This window comes from Notolabrus celidotus, chromosome 6, assembly GCF_009762535.1.
Source record: "Notolabrus celidotus isolate fNotCel1 chromosome 6, fNotCel1.pri, whole genome shotgun sequence".
Taxonomy (NCBI): domain Eukaryota; kingdom Metazoa; phylum Chordata; class Actinopteri; order Labriformes; family Labridae; genus Notolabrus; species Notolabrus celidotus.
In genome coordinates, this window is record NC_048277.1 from 16,670,761 (window position 1) to 16,695,742 (window position 24,982).

The 24,982-nt window shown below is 39.2% G+C and overlaps 1 protein-coding gene across 2 annotated transcripts in view; it reads left to right on the plus strand.

Moving 5' to 3' along the window:
• Positions 1-23,219, plus strand: part of banp (BTG3 associated nuclear protein) — a 41,565-nt gene extending 18,346 nt beyond the window's left edge. For both annotated transcript variants that reach the window (XM_034686084.1, XM_034686085.1), the window contains exons 12-13: positions 16,341-16,481; positions 21,658-23,219. In XM_034686084.1, the coding sequence (XP_034541975.1) occupies positions 16,341-16,481; positions 21,658-21,774 (258 nt within the window). In that variant the 3' untranslated portion in view covers positions 21,775-23,219. The remainder of the gene's footprint in view (positions 1-16,340; positions 16,482-21,657) is intronic.
• Positions 23,220-24,982: the final 1,763 nt, after the last annotated feature.

The window sequence follows — 24,982 nt, forward strand, 5'->3', positions numbered from 1 at the left end:
TATAAACTGCAGTTCATCAAGAATCCACTTGAGGCTGGCTGCAGAAATACCAGAAACCACATACACACCCATTCAAAAAAGACGATCTTAATTAGAATTAGAATTAATAAACATGTTTACAGCCTGGTTCAAAAAACGGCTTCAGTCTACGTAGCTAATTCCACTATCGGCACACACTGTACGGGGTGAATTTTTTTCTATTGCAACGGTTCAGAAGATATCAAGATTACGAGTTTTTGCCCAAATAAGGACATGACTGACTTGACTCCCGGTGGGAACACATAGCTGTTGGTTAGGAGGCTCAAACTCTGCCTCTTTATGTCTCAACTGGTTGAGTTCCGCATTTCCAATATGGCTGCCGCCGTCGATTGGCTTCAAACCAGCGCTCAGGAATAGATGGGTGACGTCACGGATACTACGTCCATTATTTATGCAGTCTATGCTGTTGACCCGTGGCTGATGCAAGGTGGAATGCTTGTACTTGAAGCTGGTCACTTGTAATCTGATTTACCCAGATTGAATGTTAACACTAGGTATAGACAGCCTTAAAATGTACAGCAATTTTTTTTTCTACTGTGTTCCATCGGAACACATCATGACTTGTTTAATTCAAACATGCCTGTGTCTATTTATATTTTTTGTTTAAACTTAAAATGAATTAAATCTACAATGAAACAAGATCAAACATAATAATCCACGGCCATTATCAAAGGCATGTTACAATGTAAAAACTGTGACTGACTTGGAGTCCATGTGAATTATATGACTGCACAAGTTTCATCAGTTCAGCAAGGCCACCATCACACAGTGCTAAGGCAGGCTGTGAAAGAGCTTCGAGAAATATAGGCTTACTGTCTAATATGGCAGAAAATCTCACTTTGCAGGTGTCCTGCTGAGTCTTCATGTAAACAGTCAGAAGTTATGTTTACATTCAGTCTCACTCAACAAAACAAACTGTGTATACTCTTGAGCTCTAACACGTGTTGAATATGCATGCTTCCTCATAAAGCATATACAAAACAGATATTTTTACATCTTTCTATGATAGATAAAGGATTTCTTCTTCACTGCCTTTGCTTGTGCTTAGCTTGATATTTGTGTTGTTACTTCCACTTGTTGATCAGTGGAACACTGAAAAAAGTAAACAAGGACCCACTCATAAAAAACAGCTGCAGCCTAAAATCCACAGTGCTAGTCATTATCAGTATTTCACTCAATTAGAATTTAAGGATGTGAAGGAAGCAGATGAACTAACCTAAGTGGGTCTGCTTTTTATGTCTGCAGCAGTACTGTGCAATACCAACATGATTATGTGACACCTATTGTTACCTTTTGTTCTGCATCCTTGTATATGACTGTCATTTACTTTTTTGCATGTGTCAAAATGTACTGCATTTAGATTGTGTTGGTTTGCATAGCAAGTAAGCAGGAAATAAGCATGAAGCCAACACAGACGAACATGTTGAGGGTGAAAATGAACCTGCGCAGCTAAATCCAAACAGAGGAGGGACTTAGTGACCGAGACAACACTTGAAGCAAGAAGAAGGCCTTCTTTGTAACACTGACTTAGTTAGGTCACAAGTCTGACATTAACCACAAAATATATTGTGCAAATTTCTGCCTTTCAAAAACTTAACAATCTAATACTGTTGATGCAAATATGATAGACTAATTAGAAACATCCACCAACACAGCCCCAAGACATATATGCACAAAGCACGCACGCACGCACGCACGCACGCACGCACGCACGCACGCACGCACGCACGCACGCACGCACGCACGCACGCACGCACGCACGCACAAATGATTTTTTTGTGTCCACCCAGTGTCCATGTCTGTTTATCCTTCTACTTCCTCCATCTCTGTCTTGGGTGTTTTGGACTGAGGGCCCTTCCTGTTTCTCGTTTCTTTCCTCTGAGATCCAAGTGAATCTGGATCAAAGCAAAGCCGGCATGTGTATGTTCATTGAAGGCCACATATGGACGCCTGAAACAACACATAATTAACACATTCATGATTTCATCATGTTTGTCCAGCAGCAAGGCTTTGGGGAAGGAAGTTCAGTCTCACGCTGCCTGTCTGCTGGCTTAGCTATTTGGTGTTGTTTCATTAAGACAGGTGTTTTTATGGAATAGCCAATTGATCTTTTTTTTTTCCTGAAATGTGACACTGCACATATTCACTGCTTCACTGGATCATGAGTAGAAAACCACACATTATTATCTCCCTTTTTTAGGAAAAATATTTCACAAAGCTACTGTGAAAAGTTGAAACAATATTCTTTACATACCGATCCCTTTGAAGTACTTTTTAAAAAATGTTTTAATTTAACCTTTATTTTACCAGGAATAGTCCCATTGAGATACAAAGTCTCTTTTACAAGGGAGTCCTGGTCAAGACAGCAGCATAACAAGTTTCATAAATAGAACAGGACAAAACATATAGTGACAACTATTACATCGATTTATAAATTAGCAGTGTTAAGCTCTAAAACATGTGCACAAGCTGATCAGATGATCCTTTATCCTAGTTTTAAAATCCTCCAATTAAATTAAACAATCCAGTTTTAGGTGACCCTGAAGCTCAAACCAAGAAGAGGGAGCAAAGACATTTAAAGCACTTTTACCAAAGACAGAGCGAGTCAGAGGAATGACAAAAATAAATTGTCCATGGGACCAAAGATGACAGTCACTGACAACTTTAGGAGTCAATAAGGAGCACAAATAAGGCGACAGCTCCTGTAGTACGGTCTTATAAAGAAAGATACACCAATGCTCCATTCTTCTGTAGTATAAGGAAGACAAGCCTACCTTTTCATCCAAGATACAGTGATGTGTGCAGAAACCTAAACCAGAAACAAAACCGCAATGCAGCATGGCACACCGAGTCCAATATTTTCAGAGAGGCTGAGGAAGCATGCATGTAAAGAACATCACCATAGTCAATTACAGATAAAAAGGTTGCTAGAATGAGCTTTTTATGAGCAGCAACCATATATACCACTTTATCATCCTTAAATGATTTTGGTTAAGGGTCACCAAATCTTTGAGGGCTCTTAGTAACAAAGGCAAGCCAAAAGAGCAGCATCAAGATACCCCCTCTTTATTTGTTTAGGTTGTTTTATGCTGTACAAAGTCCATGTGTTGGCACAGTGCGGCCTCCAGCACAAACTTCTCCAGCACAAAGTGTTTTTTGCTCAACTTGTGCTACAAAACAATGCACCATCAGCACCAAGTGCGCACTTCTGGTAGATTACATTGTTACATTAGCCGTTTCATGCTTGTCTTATTAGGTACTTGTGAAGTGCATGAAGGAAAATCAGATATCACCATGAGACCTTTCAAGAGTTGTACAATTATTTCTCATGGAGCAATAAACCAGTGTGCCATGTTTTGGCATCTGGTAACTTCCAAATTTATGGAACTACCGCTCAAACCACCCTTACTGATCATATTTCAGCCTCTTGTCAGTAGTGCCTTAGACAACACACCCAGACAAGCACGGCCCCTCATATTTAAATGCCCAGTAAAATTACTCGAAGACATTGCCTCTTACTTCCAAGGTTTGTAGTAAAAATAGTCAAAAATGTAGTCTACAGCTATAAATTCAAACTTTCTGAGTTGTATTTGCCACTTTGTTGGCTCCGTCATATGCACTCGGCTCATAATTCTTACATTTCTGGAACAAATTGAAGGCTGAAAAGTGGGTTTTTCCATCAACATAATGCCAATGAGGAGACTTTGGAGGATTGAGGATGTAATGGAAGTAACAATCTTTTTCTTCGCTCAGTATAGGAGTGCTTTTCTTTTAGCCAATGCAGTAAATAGCAGTATGAACACAATGCTATTGCTTTCTAAGAGCCTAAAATGCTGTTCTCTAACATGAAGATAGTTGTCACCCTTTGTGATGCATATGATGAAACTTGGCAAAAATATAAGTTTCAAGCCACCCACAGCCTGGAAGCATGTTCTTTTGGCTTCTCAATTCTCCATTTTATGGTCTGATTAAGACCTCAGTCATCCAATTTGCTCATGTGATCATGGCGCCATTGGCTATCTATCTGCGCACATTTATAATGTGTGAATGCATCTGCTTCGTATGAGCTTTTTTGTTGTTTGTATTGTTTTATGAGCTGTTTGGCTCTGTGTGTGTTTCCAATTGATTGAGGTAGTCACCACACATCCTCATGCTTCTCCTCTCTCACACACTCATAAACACACACTCATGCTTGTGTCCTCGGATGACCCGCTCGCTGCAGCATTCCTCTGGGTCTCCCTCTAGGATCTTGGAACAAGTTTCGCACAGCTTTTGGTTTTGATTTTTGCACCACAACACACATTTGCAAAAATTATTTAAAGCAGTTCATGGAGTTGCTTTTGCAGGTTACCATCAGATTTGTTATGTCTATAGGGTTAAAGTGATGCTGTATACAACATGCGTTTGAAAAAGCAGTCACTGTGACTGCATTGCGGGATATGCAAAGGCACTGGTTGTGAGAATGACACCGAAGCGCCCCAGGATGCAAGAACAAAGAACTGCACAAAGGCCTCAATTCCCTTGGCAGCGTCTGGGAGCCTAGTCCAATAAAAAGCTCTTTTATTTTTCCTTTTTTCTTAGCTCATGCTTTGTTTGGGTCTGTAAAATGATACAAGTGCAGCGCCAAAACAAACACAGTCACTTATTCTTTAACCATCATGTTGCAGGTCAAGCTTTTCACACACATGCAGTTGTACTTAGCAGTGGCAGCATCTCTTCGCTTGCATGTACTCATATCCTTGCGGAGCAGTGAGGTCAGCCCTTAAATCTGATGAATCCCAGAAAGAACACAAGGACACTGGGGGAAACAGAGCCCAAACAAGTATGCTATTGGTGATAGCACTTATTCATGAGATAAATCATTATCACCAGATATGCTTGCATACAAATGAAATATTATGTCTTAATCATGATAAGTGTAATGTATCTTGGACAAGATTGTAAGAACCTTGAACAAAGATAACACAGATCAGACTTTTTCCCAATGTCTGCCTTTTGAATGTGTAATTTGTGTGTTTACAGAGAGGCTTAGATCAAATAGGCAATGTATGATGTCACTGTTTTTGTAATCTGGCAGAATGGTGCTGAGGCTATGTTAGTGTAACCTACCATACGCAATTTATCACGGAAGGGCTTGCGATTTTTTTCATTACTCTCAGGCTGTTTTTCCTCTCCTCTAAATCTCTCACTCTTTATATCTTCCCTGTGCCATGTAGCTGTGCTTACACCTGTCTTATAAAGGCCACCTGCCTTATCCATTTATTCTAGGTCACTGTCGGATGTTTATAATTTTGCCTGCTCTTAGATGTAGCACTTACAAAATTGGAAATTGTCAAACACTTAGCCTCCATCAGGATCTCTTGATCAGGATCTCTTGATTTATGCAGATGTTTTGCGGATACCTTTTTATCTGCTCTACACTACTTTCCTATTTAGGTTCATTGTCAAAAAACAGATTTTGCAGTAGCTTGTCTCATTTTTTCGTTTTGGATCTCAGTTTTGGGTAGAGATTCTGGCCACAACCTGAATGGAGGTAGCTTCACTCTTTTTACTTGACAAGTTATGTTCTTTGTTTTCTTGCATTCGTTTAAAAGGTTCTATACATACTGCAAATGTTTTGCTGATATTTATTGTGAGCAGTTTTTGCTCATGTATCCTAACTGTGACCTTAGAAATATATTCATTTTATTTCTTAGAAGAACATTTAACATTTAGACTGTATTAAGCCTGCATTTTCAAATTATATTTGTATCCATGTTTGGTTATTACATCTGCAAATCAATATTTATTTATTGATTATTTAAAAGGACCATGCATATTAATTAACACTTATGTAAATATGCCAGAATTAGCCAAAAGGCTAGTTTACATCAGTAGTCCCTTGCCAGATGTTAAAAGGGCTCCCTAAAAAGATCAAGATTAAACAAAGATAAAATAAAGTAAAATAAAATCAAAATAAGGAGGTAGAGGAGAAACCAAAACACTAACAAACATACAAACAAAAAAGAGAAGAAAAAAAAGTACAAATGGCACCATACGATTAAAAATGACTAAAATCTACATAAGGACATGATATGACAGTCTTTGAGAAAGTGTCCATGGACATAAAATACATTCATAACACAAAAATGTCATGATATAATGAATTTTGCCAGTCACAAAGTTAACTTGCAGTGAGCATGCGCCCTTTCTGTTGCACAACAGACACAACCTCAGGAGTCATCTGCATTCCTCTCACAACGATATAGCCTCTGAAAGCACTAGCCAACTTCTCAGGGTTTCCGGTGCAGCCAACAGATAGCAAGGACATCTCTGTGTTGCGATAGTTGACAGTTATGGCAAAATAAGAAGTGCTATTAATGTCGGTCAGCAGTATTTAAGCAAATGTTAACCTACAATGGGTTCTGACATTTGCTTTCCACCCTTCTTGCTCACACAAACTGCTTTTCCTGCATACAGCCAAAGCCTGCTAATGCATGATTTGTCAATCTTACTTGGATACAATCACACTACAAATGGAAACCAGAAAACTGCATTCCAAAGCAACTACATTCTTTTTTTTTTTGGCAACAGAGATTTGGAATTCTAACTACCAGTAACCATCAAACTAAAGCTAGAAAACACAAAGCTTAACATTAAGCAAAGTAAGCCAAAACAGCCTTTAACTCCATATCTAGGTCAAAATGTTTCTATTTAATTCGATTTTTTTTAATTCAACTGCCAAGTCTTTCTGTTGCAGACTAGCAAAGGTTTTGTTGTTTTATTGTTCTATTTTATGGGGACACAAGTTTGAGACTTGGACTGGAGTCTCACTGAAGTCGCACACCAACGTCATTTATTGACAGCCTGAAAAACCTGACTTTCCCCCACTCTCAAAGACTTCAGACTTGACCTGGACTTGTGACCAAAGACTTTAGACTTGACCTGGACTTGTGACTTGTGTCCATTCCTGTATTTTGGTAAGATAAAAGTGAAAGGATTTAAGGCCTTGTTAAACCAAACAAGGTCAACCCCCAGCTCAAGCTTTATGGCAAAAGTAATTGAGTTGTCTTTACAGTTGAAGGGGTTGCAGACTCACTCGCCTTTCTGCCCCCTGTTCAGTCATTATACTTTTTACACATCTCCACTATTTATTTAAATGTTTTTTTGCTAGCTTAGCCCCGATCTTAGCTTAGCTGTGCTCGCTGAAAGTGTGAAAAAAAAATTAATCCAAAGTTCTCTTTGTGCCCACAAAAACACTGTTTTGTGGACAGAGGAAAAGGCAGACCCATGAAACTATAAAATAACTTATTTTTACTGCACTCCCTGTCTGTCATAGCCTCTTATCTAGTGCCCCTCTCTCTGTGTGCTGTGATCTTACCCAGCACTGATGCACACCAAATGGAGAACTGAAAGATGAAAGGAGTAACTGATGAGGGAGAGGGGGGAAAAAGTGTGTGTGTGTGGGGGTGTGGGGGTGGGGAGAGAAAAGCCAAAAAAGGCAGACCGTCTGGAAAAGATGTTTTGTCCCATTTATGATTGAAAACTGAGACCAGTTAAGCTGTGAATCACACAAAAACATAGTTTAACCAACCCGTTCGACCAGGTGCCACAGGAAAAAAAATGAAGGAATGGTGCCCCTAAAGCTAGCTCAAGGGGCTCAGATCCCTCTGTTTTTCTTACCCATTCGTCACTCTTCTTAGTACTTAAGTTAGAGGAAAGTTAAACAACAGTTGACTTATACCAAAATGTAAAGAAGTGCAAAAAGTCAACTTTCTGGTGATCTCATAGCTCTCCTTTGTAAGCTGTGAACCTGTGGCGTGACAGTGTGAAAAATCCAGCACATCTCAAGAGACAGCCATTTACTTCTTCAAATTTACTGATCCTGTCATCTCCCTGCGTCACTTACACACCATGGACCTGAATGCCGCCCATCAGGGGCTTTGGATGTGATTTTGAAGAGTCTGAAATCATTCCCCACCTCACTTCCTCACCCTAGTTGAACCCCTGCCATCATCTGTCAGCACATGTTGCGGTGCATCTGTTGCACTGTCCCAAGATGCATTATTCACGGTCCTTGTGAGAACTGGGTCACAGAACACGAGTCCAGTTTAACACTGTTCCCTCCATCGGTGCTGTAAAGCCTTTTTAACACAGAACCAGGAAAAGAACAGGCTGTACATTTTGTGAAAGAATGATGGGGGCAATGCAAGGAAACATGGGGGAATATAGTGAGATCATAAAGGAGACATGAAGAGGAAACAGATGAATTAATGTATTTTGACCTCAACTCCTCCTCCTCCTCCTCCCCCCTTTTGAACTCATGATGCACTTGAAGTGCTCTTGTAAAAAGTGTGTGTCTGTAGGTCTGTGCCAGAGACAACAGACCCTACAGTCAGAATATTCTGTTCTAGTACAGTTCGGCACAAAGAACAGATGCCTAAACAATGTGTAGGGTTGATCTCACTGAATCAGGGTGTGATTTGTCCTGGAATCAAACAGCTGCCTCTTGGCCGAGTTCCTAAGTTGTCCTTTTTCGCTCTCTGAACAAGAATGTTGTTCCTTGTGTGTAGAGGGTATGTCGAGATTCCTGTGATTCACAGCACCAAGGGAGGGTGACAGGAGATGAAAAGATACAAACAAGATGTTTTATGACCGATGTTTAGTGTAAGTGGGATGTACGTAAGCAATGTAGGATTTAGAGGTCTAGTGGCGTATTGTGTTTCAAAGGAGTAGTGGTCTGCTTTGTGTCCTTGTGGCATTTTGGCCTGGAGATGAAGGGTAGCAGATCGGGAATCCAGTTTTGCCCGTGTGGGTATGTGTGTGTTTGTTTGTTACTCAGCATTTCGGATCAGTGCAGAGGAGGATACCCCCAGCGGTGTTTACTTTTGTCTTTGTGGGCTGAGCAAGAGGGACCAGATGTATTTGATTTATTTTGGTGTGACTCAACATCAGCACAGGGCCAGGCCCAGCCCTTCCTCAAAGTCCCAGGCTGACAGTGCTCATCAGCCATTGGTTTCAACAGGATCTTGACAGTGACTGCAGTACTCCTTGAATATACACATTCACATTGACTGTTGGTTGATTGTAACAAGGCGAAATAAATATTTCTGTCATGTAAACATCTTTGTCAAGGTATCTGCCAGACATAAGAGTCATAGCCTGAATAAGCATTTCTGTTTAACAGGACTATATTACTCATCATTATAAATTACTCTGGCCTGATTACTGTCGGAATTCCAGCCGCGCCACAAAACCAGAGTGAAATGAATTCTAGTATTGGTTTTCTAAAAAAGAAAAGGGCTGGTTTACCTCAGTTGGTAGAGCAGCCCCCCCATGTAAAGGGGCTGCAGCCTTTGTTGCACTGCTTGTAGATTTGAGTCATGTCTTTCTAAAGCTGTCCTATCAAATATGACCCCTTGTATCTCCATCTAACAGCTGGAAGTCCATCTTACTCTAATACATTACTTAAACGTTTCAGACAGGCATGTGCTACACTGGAAAAAGTCCCCCTCCAAAACCAAGGAAAAAAAACTTTTTTCAAGGTACTTTTACTTTGAAATAAGTAAAAAAAAATCTGCCAATAGAACAAGTGAAAATTTGCTTTGTAAGATTTCTTAAAATAAGACGTAATATTTCGAAAACTGTAATCTTAAAATGAGCAGGGAAAACTTATTTTAAGCAATATTTTACCACTAAACTTAGTGTCTCAGAATAAACCAGGAATATTAACAATTAGTATTTTTTTCACTCAAATTTTTTTTTTGCACTGCTAAATTTCATGTCAACTTCTTCATTTGAGATATATTCACCTTAATTTGAGTTGTATTATAGGGCACTTCTCTAGGTTTAAGACAATCTTGTACTTGAAATAAGATTACAAAGTTTAATTTTAGCATTTTGAGATATAATGTTTTCTCATAGTTGGATATACTAATATTCAGTCATGTTGTTTTTTAGGATAAGCCACCTATGCTCAAAAGTTGGCGTTTCATTGTGTGCATGTAGTTGGAGGATGTATATTTTGATCTGATTTAGAAGAAACAGTGCCTGAAAACTGTAACCCACCCTTATAAACAACAACTTTTCTTTCTTTCTTTCTTTCTTTCTTTCTTTCTTTCTTTCTTTCTTTCTTTCTTTCTTTCTTTCTTTCTTTCTTTCTTCTTTCTTTCTTTCTTTCTTTCTTTCTTTTCTTCAATGGAGCTGTTTTCTGATAGATTTGGAAATAAAATGCATTTACTTAAATCAAGTGAAGTGTTTGTCTCAAATCAAGATTATCCTTCTTCAACAAATAAGATCTCAGCTTGAAAAATGTATGAAATGTAAAATAAACCTTGTTTCTTCTAAATTACAACTCAAAGCAAGATCATTTCAAGATTGTATTCCACTTAACAAGATTTAAGATGCATTGTCTTAAAACAAGTCCCTCTATCTTGCCCAAATGTTACTTGTTAAGTAAATGTATATTAAATCAAGTGGGATAAGACATTTTGACTAAAAATGACACCATTTCACTTGGTAAGATTTTGAGTTTTTGCAGTGTAGAGGCCATGTTTTGTATTTCAAAATGATCAAGAGCAAGAAAAGAAGGAAAATCAATTCATAGACAAGACAGAAGTAATGATGTCATAGATATATTTTTATAGGGACATAAATGTGACTAAGAGCTATGATCGAGAAATGATAAGACACGTGGTTTAGATGGACATCCTGTGATAGAAAGTCCTCTAAACCATTTGTTATGTTTCTCTTCTAACAGTGATGATACGTGAACAGACCACATCAACTGTGATTTTATCTGATAAGCGTGATGCCTAAATAAGTTAAAGTCCTGTGTTCTACATGCTGATATCATCTGACAGGTGACTAGAGACTTGAAGTGAAACAGTTGGACTGTTTCCTACAGTTTGTCAGAGGTGCATAGGTTCCGGGCCCACTGTGTCCTCTTACAGGGAGTTTGTTTGAAGGTTCAGTGTGAGGTCATTTGGAGATGTCAAATCTTGAAACCTTATTTCCAAAGCATTTCTATTGTTTTAAAAATCTGTGCCAGAGCTAAAAGCAGAATGAGATGAATAACTACTTTTGATTTAAAGAAAGGGCTTTGTATTTCTGAGTGGGAATTTATCTATTTCTAACTCAATTCTAAATGAGAAGAAAGATGTAATGTCACATTAGACGGGTGTTTTTGTGATGTGTGGTATTTTGTTAGTTGAGTTTTATAACCTATGTATATCATGACTTCTGGCTCCTTTATAAAACCAGATAATTGAAAACATGATACAGTCATCATTAAATCATTAAATTTACCGACACCGTAAAAATGCCTTCGTCAATTAAGGAGGCCAAGTTTGGATTTGCTCTTGAAAGAGGAGAAAGAACTTCCAGTTGAATTTTCTCCCACTTTGTTTTTAAGGGCCCTGACTTTTAATTACAGCTGTTATTTTTGTCATCAGTCCCCCTTTGATTTGTTGGTTCTGGATCAGGATTCAAGTGAAGCTGGTTTTGTTATAAAACCTTTCTAGGCTGTGTCTGAATCTGACTCCCGGTCTGCTGGTGGGAGTTTTGGAGCAAAGGATGCAAGGGAGGGTTTGATTGGATGCAGGTGTTGAAACAGTGTCAGGGTGTGGGTGGAGATGGGATGCAGTGGACCAGGTTAGGAGGTCAGGGTTCAAGCAGGAACATGATTTATGTAAAGGATGCATTTCAAAGAATATAATTAGATGGATAGATCAGAAACATTTGGCAATATTACGTGAAAATGATCTTTCTTACTTCTATTTGAGCTTTTTTTTGTCGCAGTCTTCATGTTTATTTACAGGGATAAAAAAAAGGCTTGTATTACTAGCAGCTAATAACCACTGTAAAAAATATGTAGGCCAGTGTTTTCATTTTCTTTTTTCCCTGTCTACACCAAACAAACACTTATAACATCGCAGTGTCTTTGTGCACATTTGCAGCCAAGACAGGGCCAGGCCTGTCCCCCCTCTCTCCACCCCACCTACCCACCCGGAGATATTGTTTCTGCCTGGACATCTGTCCAGCGTTGGCAGTTGCAGATGTTGTTGACGGCTGTGAAGCCGGGAGGAAGTTCCAGCCACTCCAAAGTCCAAATGTTTCTTTTTACATTTCCCCCTTTTTTTGTCACATCTGTAAGAAGAGGAGGCATGCCTTTGAGAGTGATAGGAACCACATTTCTTCTTCCCTCGAGCACAAGAGAACCGGTCATATGTAAATTGATTGTTGTTGTTGTTGTTTTTTTCTCGTGGTATGGGGGATTCCAGTGTGTTTTAATTGCAGCTAGGGTGTATCATAATCTTTTAAAAACATCCTCAGACACAGACACACAGACATGCACATCAAGCGGGTGACTCATAGCATCGTCCGATGAACAGCTGAGTTTAACTGAGACCTCCTGTGAAACTGGGAATTAATACCAGCCTGCAAAAAGATACGCATGTGCATTGTTGAGACAGATTTCTTAACGAAACTAAACTCTAAGAGTGTTACAAAGAACCCAGATGGAAACCTCAGAGGCATTGCTGTATGTTCTTAAGTCATCATTTCATAAGAATAGAAATGAGAAGAACTATTTATAATTCAAAGACGAGCACAGAACAAGGCTTTTTAGCAAAGTCTTTTTTATACATTTGTTGTTGTTTTTTTCACTCTAACAGTCCTGATTGTTTTTTGCATCAAGCTGCTGCTGTTGTTCATTTTTCTGTCTCTCCTCTCCATGTACTGAATCCATTACTGAGAGCATTACAGCATCAGCAAAAGATTTATTTTTTTCTTCCCCTTTTTCTCCCAAGGCCATGGCAGCAAGCAAAGCCTGCGGAGAATTTAAGATGCTCTTGATCGCTCTGTGCTCTTCTTGTCTTGCTTCTCTTTAATCCTGATTGTCTGCTTTGCTCTTTGGACCTCCAGCATGGTGGTGGGCAGCCAGAGTCAGTGCTGATTATTTAAGGGTCACTGTTCATCAAACTTTGAGGTCAGGAGTAGTTAATACACTTTAGATCGGAAGATGGCCCCGTGTTTCTGACATGTTGAGCTCACTACGTCAAACTCAATATACTGGGCTACATTTTATTTTTTAAGTGAGTCATTCCCGTTCTCAGATGAAAACTGATGGATTTAGGCGAAACTGTGAAGTTTCTTAGTGCCATGGGACTTGTCTGCTCCAAGAGAGCCCCCTCTAACTTTCCCTCCTCGCTGTACAGTGTATGATCTTGATTTGTTTATGATTCATTCTCTTCCTCCTAAATGCTTTCCTCGATGCAATTTTGTAATTATTTTTGTTTTGTATCATTGCCAACCAGCTTGATGATGATTGTATCCAATTAGCTGAATGAGACGTAATTATCATCAGTGCTTAGAGAATCACTTTAAGTTGCTCAATAGGGTTTTTATATGCACTCCCAAGCTTGGCGTAATCATAAACAACAAACCAATAGTTTCTGCCAGTATGACAAATGATTCTCCATGACTGATATTAATCCTCTTGGTACTCTTTCTGAACTTTTCCTGTGTGGTGGATGTATATCTCTTAGCTGTTGGTTAAGCTTTTGATTCTTTTCACTGAGTCTGTCTTTAGAGCCCAGCATGACATTAGCACACCCAACTAGTGGAGTTGAGATGTTCTGAACTGAGTCGTGGGACAGGATGTGGACCCGAGAAGTTCCTGTGTAATCGCCGTGGAGATCTCACACCACCGTTCCAACTCTGTAAATGCTTTATGAGCCTCTGTGTACGGCTCCTCACAGCTGAGAATGCAAACTGCTCTCAAATGGAGGTTGAGAAGCTAATTGAATAAGACAAGGGTTTACAATATCAAGTATCAACCGTAGCATCTCTTGAACTCTGGTAATTATACACTGAGATACACAAGTTAGAAAGCGCAGACACATAATCGTATTTGAGTTTACACGCTCGCACACACGCTAACTGATTCACATGAATACAGACAGATGAGCAATTGGCAGAAACCCAGTTTGATTCAGAAAAAGAAACAAAGTGATGAAGTGTGAGGATAAGGATGCATCTCTACAGGGGTCTGCCACTTAAGCAGCTGGCTGTGCATTGTTCTAAACTGTGCTCAATTAGCTGTCTGGTTTTGGGTTGTTGATGTAGATTGAGTGTGTCTGAGAGAATGCAAACTTCACATGCAATAGTTTGAGATTTCAGGGAAAAGTTTCTTGCACTGATACCCAGGGGCGTGTCCAGAACTTTTGACCGGGGTGGCCCAACTGAGGCTCTCACATAGGCAGTGGTGGCCATTGCATTTACAAATAAATACATTTACCCTTTCTGTCTTCACAACCTACATTTATTATTTATTATTAAATTATTAAGTATTAAACAGTTGGGGGTATTATCAGCTCAGGGAGAGCCAAGATTGTTGTTTTTGTCTGCTCTAGCTCTTTATGGCTAGCTAAGCGAACCTCAAATTCACTCCACAACATAAGGATGGTTTTGATTTTTCCCTTATGACCAACTCTTAAAAGCAAATAAGCATATTTTCCAGCCCATCAAACATTTTTTTTGTTGTTTTTTTAAAGTCTTGATTACGCGTAACACCAATCCTCTAGGCTAACGCTCTATTTGATGAGGAATGTTTTATGGGTGATCAAACACTGACTCATTCAAACCAAAGTTTAACAGTCTTTTGGTTTTAAAAGAGTCTAGCTCACTTAGCCTCGATTCATGTCTGTTCTGAAGCGTCCTGGTTTTCTGATTGGTGTGAGTCAGGCTTTACACTAATAACTTCCATCGGCTTGGCTGAGTTTGGCGCGGTACGGCGATGAGGCGGCAGATTTTGTGGTGAAACTGGCAAAGGGTCTTAGGATGATGAAGCAAGCTGATGGGTTTTTCGGAGGGGGATGGGTTTAAACTGAACATTTGGTGCCTGTCGCTAACTCCGAACTCAAAGCAAAGGTTGGACCCAGGGGCTGGAAAGCAGTGTGGGGACTCTCGGATTGAAAGGGTTAGGGGGCAACAAACATCGTCTGTAATTGTGGTTGTGAGGGTTTTTGGGTTTTTCTGCAGGCTTGCATATTCTCCTTTAAAATTTTTCATGTCTGTGGAGCATGCCCCTGCCAGTCCCAGCACAGAATGCAGCTGGAAGACGGCTGAACTGCAGACTGAGACCTCGCATAGCATTGCAGAGGAAGCACACAATGAGAACATACATATTTAATCTGCAAGACAGGAGACACTGAAAGAGGCCTGTGTTCCGTTCAAGGCCATGAAAACAGGGAAAATCTAAATGAGACCATGCTGTCAGTTCATGTCGGAATGCCTTTTATTTCAGACCCTCTCTTTAAGAAAGTTTGTGTTGGAAAGCTTTTGGCCACACTGGAGGATAGATGTGTTGTCTCTGACCTCTTCTCTGATTAAAACAAACATCCTCAAACAAAAAAACTCAGTGAATGTTTCCCTCCATTGTCTTTTTCTGTGTCTGTGTTGACAGGATGATTGTATGTTAATTTGTATGTCTGTTGTCACATGGGAGTTATGCTATTCAAAATTAACAGCAGTGCTTTGCTAATCTCAGAGCATCTGTGTGAGCCACTTGTATACACACACACACTGTGTTTGTGGTCAGTCTATCTATAGGAACGGCCTCAACAAGCTATAGGAATACCCAACAACACACCAGCTGCCCACGCTGCTCTGTAATTAGTGCATTGAATCCACAGAGCTCTGATGTCGCCTGGCTGACTTTCAACACTGTGGGGAGATCAGGATCCCCTGTGATGACTTGCTCTTATTTTCCTGCCAGTTCCTTTTTATATCTTTGTCGAAATATGACTTTTACGAAACAACCCAGATAGAAATGAATCTTAACAAGCCTATCGCGTATGGAGCCCAGGAAAAGAAAACTTGTAAAAAATATAATTGAATTGAACGGACTATAAAGTTTCTCTCAACTTGATGTAAAAACAGAAAACGGGAAGAGAAGGAGTGAGAACAGCAGGACTGAATGTTTATTTATTTCAATTAGATACCCCTGCATGCCTTATTCATTTCCCCAAGGTTTCTTGTTTGATACCATACTTGTACACACTGATTGCCGTAATCAATAAAGGAACATAAACACATCAGTCGGACATAAATGAGGCCTTCAGCTGTTTGCTTTTATTTGGCTCATGTTTCCTGTTATGTGTGCTTCGTATCATTGAAGAGCCAGTCAGATTGTTGATTTTTAAGTAAGGGTTAGCTAATGAGCGGGTTAATTTCACACTTTCATGTTAAGATGAGATTGACAGACTGATATTGAAATAAGACTCAAAATGTAAGCTTTCTTCTGTCCTTGTCTGTCCTAGGTGCTGCGTGGTGCTCAGCTCATAGCTGTGGCATCAGCTGATGGAGGGGCTACAGCAGTTGAGGGCTCCCCACTCCCTCCTGACATCCAAGTGCAATACGTCCAACTAGCACCTGTCGCTGACCATACAGCCACGGTACAGGTAAAACAACAGACAAATACACTCAACTCAACTCCACTCAACTTATTATACAGCACCTTTCATACATAAAAACATGCAGCCCAAAGTGCTTCACAGAATAACAGAGAGACAGAAAACACAGCAATGGTAAAATTAAAAAAGGCATGATTAGAAATGAAATACTTAAAAATAAAAGAAATCAATACAGTAAAATTAGAAAAGTTAAGAATAAGGCAGAGTTAACAAGATCAAATGAACACAAGAAATAAATAGATAAATAATTCAATTTTTAAAATAATTAATTATTTTTTTTATAATAAGATAAATAAATGTTAAAGCAATGATTAAATAATAATGATAACAATAATAATAAAAATAATAATAATGCAGTCCAGGGCTAAAAATAAACTACTCCAAATTAAAAGCTATATTAAAAAGGTAAGTCTTAATTTACACAGAAAATCAAAATACAGGCTTTCCCAGAAATGTTTACGCATGTACACAAAATGTTTTGTTTGTTACTGGATAGCAGTCCAAGGTCTCACAGGCAGCTATCATCTGAGGTATAACAGACCCATGTACTAATCTAAATCAGTCTAACTTCACATGTCAGGTTTTATGACCTGTCTTCCATAGTAAATGTGTTCCCCATCTCTATCATTGTTCTTCAATACATGAACCAGTCAGTTGTTCACTGATGTTATAATCTCTACACAATGCTTTGCTCGAAGATACAAGCATCAGAAATGTCAATGCATAGAGATAACTGTTTGCGCATTTAATAGATTAAATGCTATTTTCAGATGTAAGTCCTCGATTTGAAAGTTTACTTTGAAAAGAAGCTTAAGCCTACCGAAAATATTTGTCTTCTGTAAACTTGCATGATGCCAAAGAGTTATTGTTATGGCTCAGCTGTTATTAATATCTCAGCTTTGTATCACACTTGTCATTTTTTTGTTAGCTTGCTTTGTCAAATAGAACTGAACACACAGTCTCTCTGCTGGCTTCCCTGGTCATGGTACTGATGCCTGTCAGAGCCACACAATAACATTTAGATAAACAGGTGATACCAAACTCTCTGTCATACCAAACAAACAACTAAACACAGCAAAAACCTCAAGTTGTAGACAACAATTCAAACACGGGAATAATTCGGTACTGTCTGAAACTGTCCATCAAAGCTCATCCCTAACATTATTAGTTCATCTTTTTTTTTTTTTAACTGCAAGTAATATTTGTTGTTTAAAAAAACATTACCCAAAATGTATAAAATACAGATATTTTGACTTATAAGATGTTTTATATGTTTATATATTTCTTAAAACGGTTAAAATCAAGTAAAATAAATAAAGTTCAGGTAAAATCAGGAAAAGCTTAAGGTGCATTTCGACCAAGAGTTCTGGGTTCTTTTAACCCCCAGAACTACTTTCCCCAGAACTAAATGTTCCTGTGCCCTCATTGTTGTCTGCGTTTCGACCGCAGGCTGACGTCCCGGGTAGATTGTGCTAATCAGGCCAGTGACGTATGGAGAAAAAAAATTATATTAAATAATATTTTGAAATCTTAATAGAAACCTAAACAAGTATGCATTCCCAGGAACTCCCTCTGTGTTTCAACAACGGTGTTAACTCCACAAACACTGTAACGTTCAACCGAAAGTCCCAGGACCTTTGAAAAGTACTACCCCCCAAGCAGGGGCTTTTCAGGGGGAAGACTATCTACCCCAGAACTAAATTTAGACCCTGGTTCCTCTGGTCGAAATGTACGTAGTTCCAGGGTAAAGTTCCTAGTTCCGGGGTAAAGTTCCTGCGGTGGAAAAACGCCTTTACTGGTCCCTGTAGAGCCAAGCGTTGCCATTAGCTGGCTGACGGTCCAAGTAACTTAAGCATCTCACTTAATCCTCTGTGAGTGTCCTGGACAGATGTCTGTTAAAGTTAAAAGTCGCCTCGCCTTGATGTTCTTTTATGTATTGAACATATTGTTCTGCTCTTCCTTCTTTTAGTCTTTGAGAGCAAAACACACAATTTATGGCCCTCTTTCCCCACCCTTACAGTAACTATGCTCAAGTGTGAGACCAAATCTGAGTCATCAGTGTTGGAGCTAAAGTTGAGTCATGATTCTTGAAAATCCGGATTTGAGTTAGACTAAAGTCTGACTCGTGGACTCGGCTATCACAACACTTTGGTTACCAGAGAGAGGTCCAAATGTTTTGGTTCCACTTTTGGGAAGTGGTTGTGCTGTCCATCTTCTTGTTCAGTCTATTATTTGTTAAGTTATTAGAATGTGAAAGAAATCAATGTTATTTCTGTAACTTAGTTAACATTCTGAGAGATGCAATGGGTCAGCCTCCACTATTATGATCTTTTTTTCTCAAATACGTTGTGAAATCCACATAGCTCTCAGTTACTATGACGGCGGTTCAGACAAACCTTAATTTAACATAATGAACTGGAGTTGCAGTGTTTGAAGGAGAAGAGTGGTGAGTAGTAGATATACCTTAAACCCCGGGATGGTTGAGCTTGTTGTGAAACAGCCACATGTGTATTCCGGATGGTGCACAGACACACAGCAAGCAGCCTTTGAAGTGGTCAGGTTAACTCTATAAAGAATAGAAAACAACAGCACATCACCATTGTTCTCTCTGCTTTCTGTTGAATATTGTATCCTTTATTATCCCCACAACATCTTTCCCCCCAAGTCTACATTTTCTACGCTCTAACTCTGATGTGAGTCAACTTGTGTGTTGTGTTGTTTTTGTACAAACAAAAGAGAACTTCAAATGAATAATGGCTGTGTAATATACCAGCCTTGTCATGCTATGGATGCCCCTGTAGATGTTATTTTCCCTTTGAAGCAAGCAAAAAGCAAATGTGGATCAGACATGCATCAGGTTCTTTTTATCACATTTTCATAGCAAGACTTTCTCTTGTTGTCTGTTTGATGTCAGTAGTTGTCCAGGTAATTGGTTTCTTTCCCCTGTGAGTGTAGAAATTGATTTAAGCATCTTGTGTTAATTAATGTTGTTGTGTTTGGATCACAAAAGAATGGATTCACACCAAAACCGCTCTTTATTTACATATTCACAGGCATCCAAAATGGTGGATGTAATACACCATGCAATGTATTACAAAGGCCTGTGCTCCATGTTGCTTGGCACAGCGAGCAATCAAAAATGTTTGTTTACTTTAACTGATTTGTTTGAAGTGAATTTTAAGTCTGAGACGAGGTCAGTTTTTCCTATTGTTTGATTTGACACAGATTTGAACACAACTCAGCAAAGACAGCCAGACGTCTGACCAGTCATCAGCTCTGGGTTCAGTAAGGGCACATGGACAAAATAACAGTCAGTTCACATTGTTCTGTCTGTTGATCAAACAACACTAAGACATGTTCAAAGCAGATTTCTGTTCATCTTCAGTCCCAAAATAAGATCTAAGAAAAAAGGTTGGTGCTTTAGCAAACGTGTAAATAACCTATTTAATAGTAGCCTATAACTAACAACAGGAAAATGTGTACTGAATACAATGTATTATAGTAAAGTAAGGACAGAGAACAGAATTCACCACATATAAATCTGTATCTTGAAGACACATTTTACTAACTGAGTTGAGTAGTCTATACGGGTGAATAGAAAGTCGACCTGTCTGGCACTGATCCAGATGATAACATTGTCGGCTTGAAGTTCGGAGTTCACAGAAAGGTTTTCACTGTTCTTTTCCCCTCTTTCTGAAAAGTGTTGAATCAAGTGAATTGCTCTCATCTGTCTCCAGACATGCTGTAGCATTTATACAAATTCTTGAAAAATTACTTAGGCTTTTGCATTTATTTATCTCTGCATTTTTTCCTTTCCTTTTATTTAATAGTTTCCATTACTCAAGGCAGATAAACTGGGGGTTAACACAAAGACATGTTTCTACTTCAGAGGCCACTTGTGCGCTTATTTGTGATGATGTTTGTGGCTTGTTTTTCATGCAGCATGACTCTTCTGCTGCCCTGGTCTAGATTTTGGACTCATGGCTATTTTAAGCAGAATTGAAACTGAAAAGCCAGACCAGTTTCTGATACATACAATTCAAAGCAACAGAAAAGTACTCTCTCAGTACTCGCAAATAAGAGCAAGGCCAGTTCAACATGCCCAGTGTTTTGCACTCATGATTGAAAAACCAACTGATGAGTTTTATTTTACACTTTTTTATTGCCAGTGGTTACACTGTGTCAGCCTGATGTGTTGTTTTTGTGTTTGTTCTGCTGTGGTGCAGCTGTGAAGCACTCAATGCTGTTGTCTAGTGACAGCATGCTGGGCTGGAGGGAGGATTAAATGCTGCAGGTGTGTTTGAGGGAACCTTTGGCGTACATAAGAGGAAGGAATGAGTCACTTTTCATGGTCATCATCCAGGACTGAGTCATGAACTCCTCTCATCTTTTAAGGGGTTTTTGTAGCCACACAAAACCTCAGTGTCTGACATGAGCCATAGAGACAGTCAAAAAGCATTGAAATACAAAAAATATATATATATAACTTGAGATGTCTCTCTTTGCCTGTCACCATACAACTTTTTGAAATTACACACTGTTCAACTTGCAAAAAGTATTTATGGCAACTTTTCAGTCCTGGACCTTCATCAGGCAAACAGTTTACAGAGGAGAGCAGAACAGCTTAAAAAGGGTGTGGCTATCAGTCTGCGCCTAATCAGCATCATAGCATCAGGTGTAGGTAAATAAACCAAAATTGAAAATGCATAACGCCATCTTTCTGACTAAATAGATATAACAAAACTAAAAAACGAGCAATCAAGCAATTAAAGATCTTGATAACTTTTTTCCCACCCTAGTAAAATAAAAGGTCCAAAAACGCCTTATCCCCCTTTTATTCATTTTGTCCTATCACATAAAAGATAAAAATATCTGTCTTCTAGTCACTATCATCTGGCTTAATCTCTCAAGGATGAGGCAACAACAAATTCTAGACAGTTGACACTGGCTGACAAATATATAACTGCATGATAACAGAGAAAAAAAATAATAACAAGAGTAATGTTAAAGTTTTTGCTTTTGAAGACACTTGAGGAAGTGCAGTTTTATGCACTGGGTCAATATTTCAACAGTGGAGGTTGTAGCTTAAAAACACATGATCCCTCACTCTTAGGTCTGCACATTTTTCATGTGTAAAATCTTGTTGCTTTTTACTATGTTCCAGGCTGCTGAGCTGACCCCGGCCCTGCAGGCGGACATGGAGGTGAAAGAGGCAATCCAGGGTGCCATCCAGGGAGAGAACGGGGAGGTGGTGCAAATTGTCACATCTGTGGCCACCTGAGAACTCTGTCTTGTTCAACATAGTCCAGCTCCCTTTTTGACAGCATCTCCCAACCAATCTTGATGAAATATCAAGAGATCAAACTGCTCACAGTCTGAAAAGCTATCAAGTAAAGGAACAACGTTTTAACAAACATCTGATGAAACACAGGGAAGAAGCATTTCCTATTTTTTTTTTGTTTTCCCCAACAAACTGTTCAACTTGTTGCCAACCAGATGTCCCCATGTGGAAATGTTCTGAGAACTTGAAAAGATCCTGATAGGCTAAAATCAGCTGTGGTCTCTCTGTTGTTTTCATCACCAGGAGGACCTGACTCTCTGCAGAACACGCAGTGGGATTACAATGTGTTTAGGGAGGATGCTGCTTATGCAGACCATCAGCCTGCCACTTCATCAGCAGAGATGCTTGTTTACATCAGCCTTGGAAAACAGTGAAGTTATTTGGAGTTAAGATCCTTGGCTAACCCCCTGAAAAACCACATGAGGGTCTTTAAAGCCCCCGAATCCCACCTCAAACATTACTATGCTCCTTTTCCTGTCACTCTTGTCACGATGAACTGCAACAGAAAGCAGTTTTAGCTGAGCATAGCTACCCTTGCTTTTGTTTCATTTGGTTCCTTGTCACTCTCCATGATTCAGTCCATACTATGTCTCCAGGCTGTGGTTGCTGCCTTCCTTACTTCCCTCAGCTTGTTTTTATGTTGCTTGTTCCGCACAGCTTTTTTTGTTTGTTTGATTTATGTAATTGTATCATAGCAAAATATTTGAAGGGCTTTAATTTTGGAGGTAGAAGACCATAAAAATAGAAGACATGGTGCCAGTGGTAGACAGCACAAGTGGCTTGGAGAATACCAGGGAAACCCTGAAGTTGTTTATTTCCCCCTGTTTTTTGTCTGTTGGAGATACATTCATGTGAATAAAACATGTTTGTGGTTGCAATAAAAGTGAGTTTTTACTTTTTTTTTTTTTTGCTTTTCCGCTACATTTCTAACAGCTGTGGCTACCAAGATGGCTTCAAAGATTTCCAAGACATGACTTCTCTTTCATCCATTACAAAATAGACGATTGAAGGCTGATTTGGTTTTTGAGGTCTTGTCTTATGTCAAGCTTATTTGTTTATTTTTTCTCAAGTAAATATATATCATGTCAACTTTACTTACCAACAGATTACTGTAATGTTAGCAGTACTGCCACCAAAACAAAACAGAACCCTTTTTTACTGGTACTCTAAAAGGTTTTGCCCAGAATGTTGTCATTAATTGGGTGCTCTAGCCATGAAAGTTTATTTTTATCTGTAATGATAATTGTTCAAGTGCACTCTGCTCGCTGTATGTTCATGCATATATTTTTGGAGTAAATGCAAAAGGAATGTGTATTTTGTGAGGTTGATGATCAACTAATGATGAATTTCTCTGCAGCTGACAATAAAAGAGATCAGCGAGACACTGCGGCTGTGTGCTGTTTTGGAGAAGTTTCCCATGCTCAGTGTGATGTAATCGAGGGAATAACTAGGCGACAAACTGAACTTGATAAAAACAACATCCATGGTCTTGGCTACTTCCTCTTGTTTCCCTTTAGTCTGTTTTTGCTGTCTCTGACCCCACTTTATATGCCTCAAACTCAACAAGTCATCTTAAAGCCTGTTTACTCCCCTTTTCATTAAACTCTTAAGCTGGGGTAAATTTACAGGGACAGACTGGTGGGTCCATCCCTTTTGAAATAATCTTGATGTAGTTGAGTTCAAATGTTGGCTTGGATGACTGTCTCCCCCCTGTGACCCCTTCCATTAAATCTTGGACTTGGAAGGGAACAGACTTTGCTTGTTACAGGGCCTTTCTCTTCACTTTTACAACCCTGGGCTTCATCCAGGAGCTGGAGCAGTTGCCATGGCAACAGACCTTTTTTTTTGGGCTGCCCTGAAAGTATCCTGCTAAAAACAGAAAAAATGAGTGATAGAGATATGAGATTGTTTGGAAGCTGATTGCATGTTAGTAGAAGAAGGAGTGGAGTGACGGACAGAGATCAGACGGTGTGTCTTTCTCTTCCTTCTCTCAGCAGCTCTGTGATCTGCAGAAGAAATGGCTGCTCTGCTGGCGTCTGTTATAACATGCAAGTACCAACCTCCCCTTGTCTGGCTTTAACTTTGGCTACATATCTTCCCCCTGCTCAAAGGTTTTACAAGCATGGAGGAGTTATGTCAGGATGTAAAAATGATGATGGAAAATATTTGTTAGAGCAAAATGTCCAAACACGATGTGTCTCCAGGATCATAAATCTCAAATTGTTAATCTTGGGTAAACAAGCACCCAGCAGCCTGGGTTTCTCTGTCTAATGCACATGGAAAGATTACACTGGAGAAGAAATGTCACAGCCTACAGCATATACATATTTATTTATTTCTCAATTACTGCATACTCTAAAAGGTCAAAACGAGGCATGCAATACTTGCCTATTGAAACATTTATTTTTTGTTCCTTAATTTTTCATGTTTTTTGTCTTTTTATCATACTGAATCCTGGATGTTTGTGTGTCTTAAATCATTGGTTCCCAAACTTTTCAGCCCGCAACCCCCAAAATATAGGTACCAAAGACTACCGCCCCCCCTCGAAGCAATTAAATGTTGTTTAATACTTCATTTAGCCGGTCTGCAGAAAATTAAGCACCTACATGCACACCTGGCTGTAAGTCCTGTGGTGTTGTGAATTAACTTGCTGCTACTGATGCTTTTATTAATTCATTGTTAACTTACCCTAACCTTAGGGGTCATCAGGCAACAAAGAAAGACAGAAAACTGATGAAACAATTTTAATTTTGCAAGATTTTATCTGAAATTTAACTATTTTTGTCAATATTTTTTAGAATAATGGGTAACATAGGCCACTTATGATCATTTAAAAAAGAAAAACAATTCTGGAAGACATCTTGCAACCCTAAATTAGTGTCTCGTGACCCCCCATGGGGTCCCCGACCCCCACTTTGGGAATCAGTGTCTTAAATTATTAGATCCTAGAACTGACTAGAATTCCACTGCCCTGCAGTTTCCAGTTAAAGGTGTGATTACAGTTAATTCTATTTCAGAAACGAAATAAACAACACACCTTGAATAGGTTCAGCATTTTTAGCTAAAGGTTACATCTACAGTACAGCCATTTGAACATTACATTTAAGACCTGTGTTTTGTATCTATGATATTTTTTGTACACATTTTC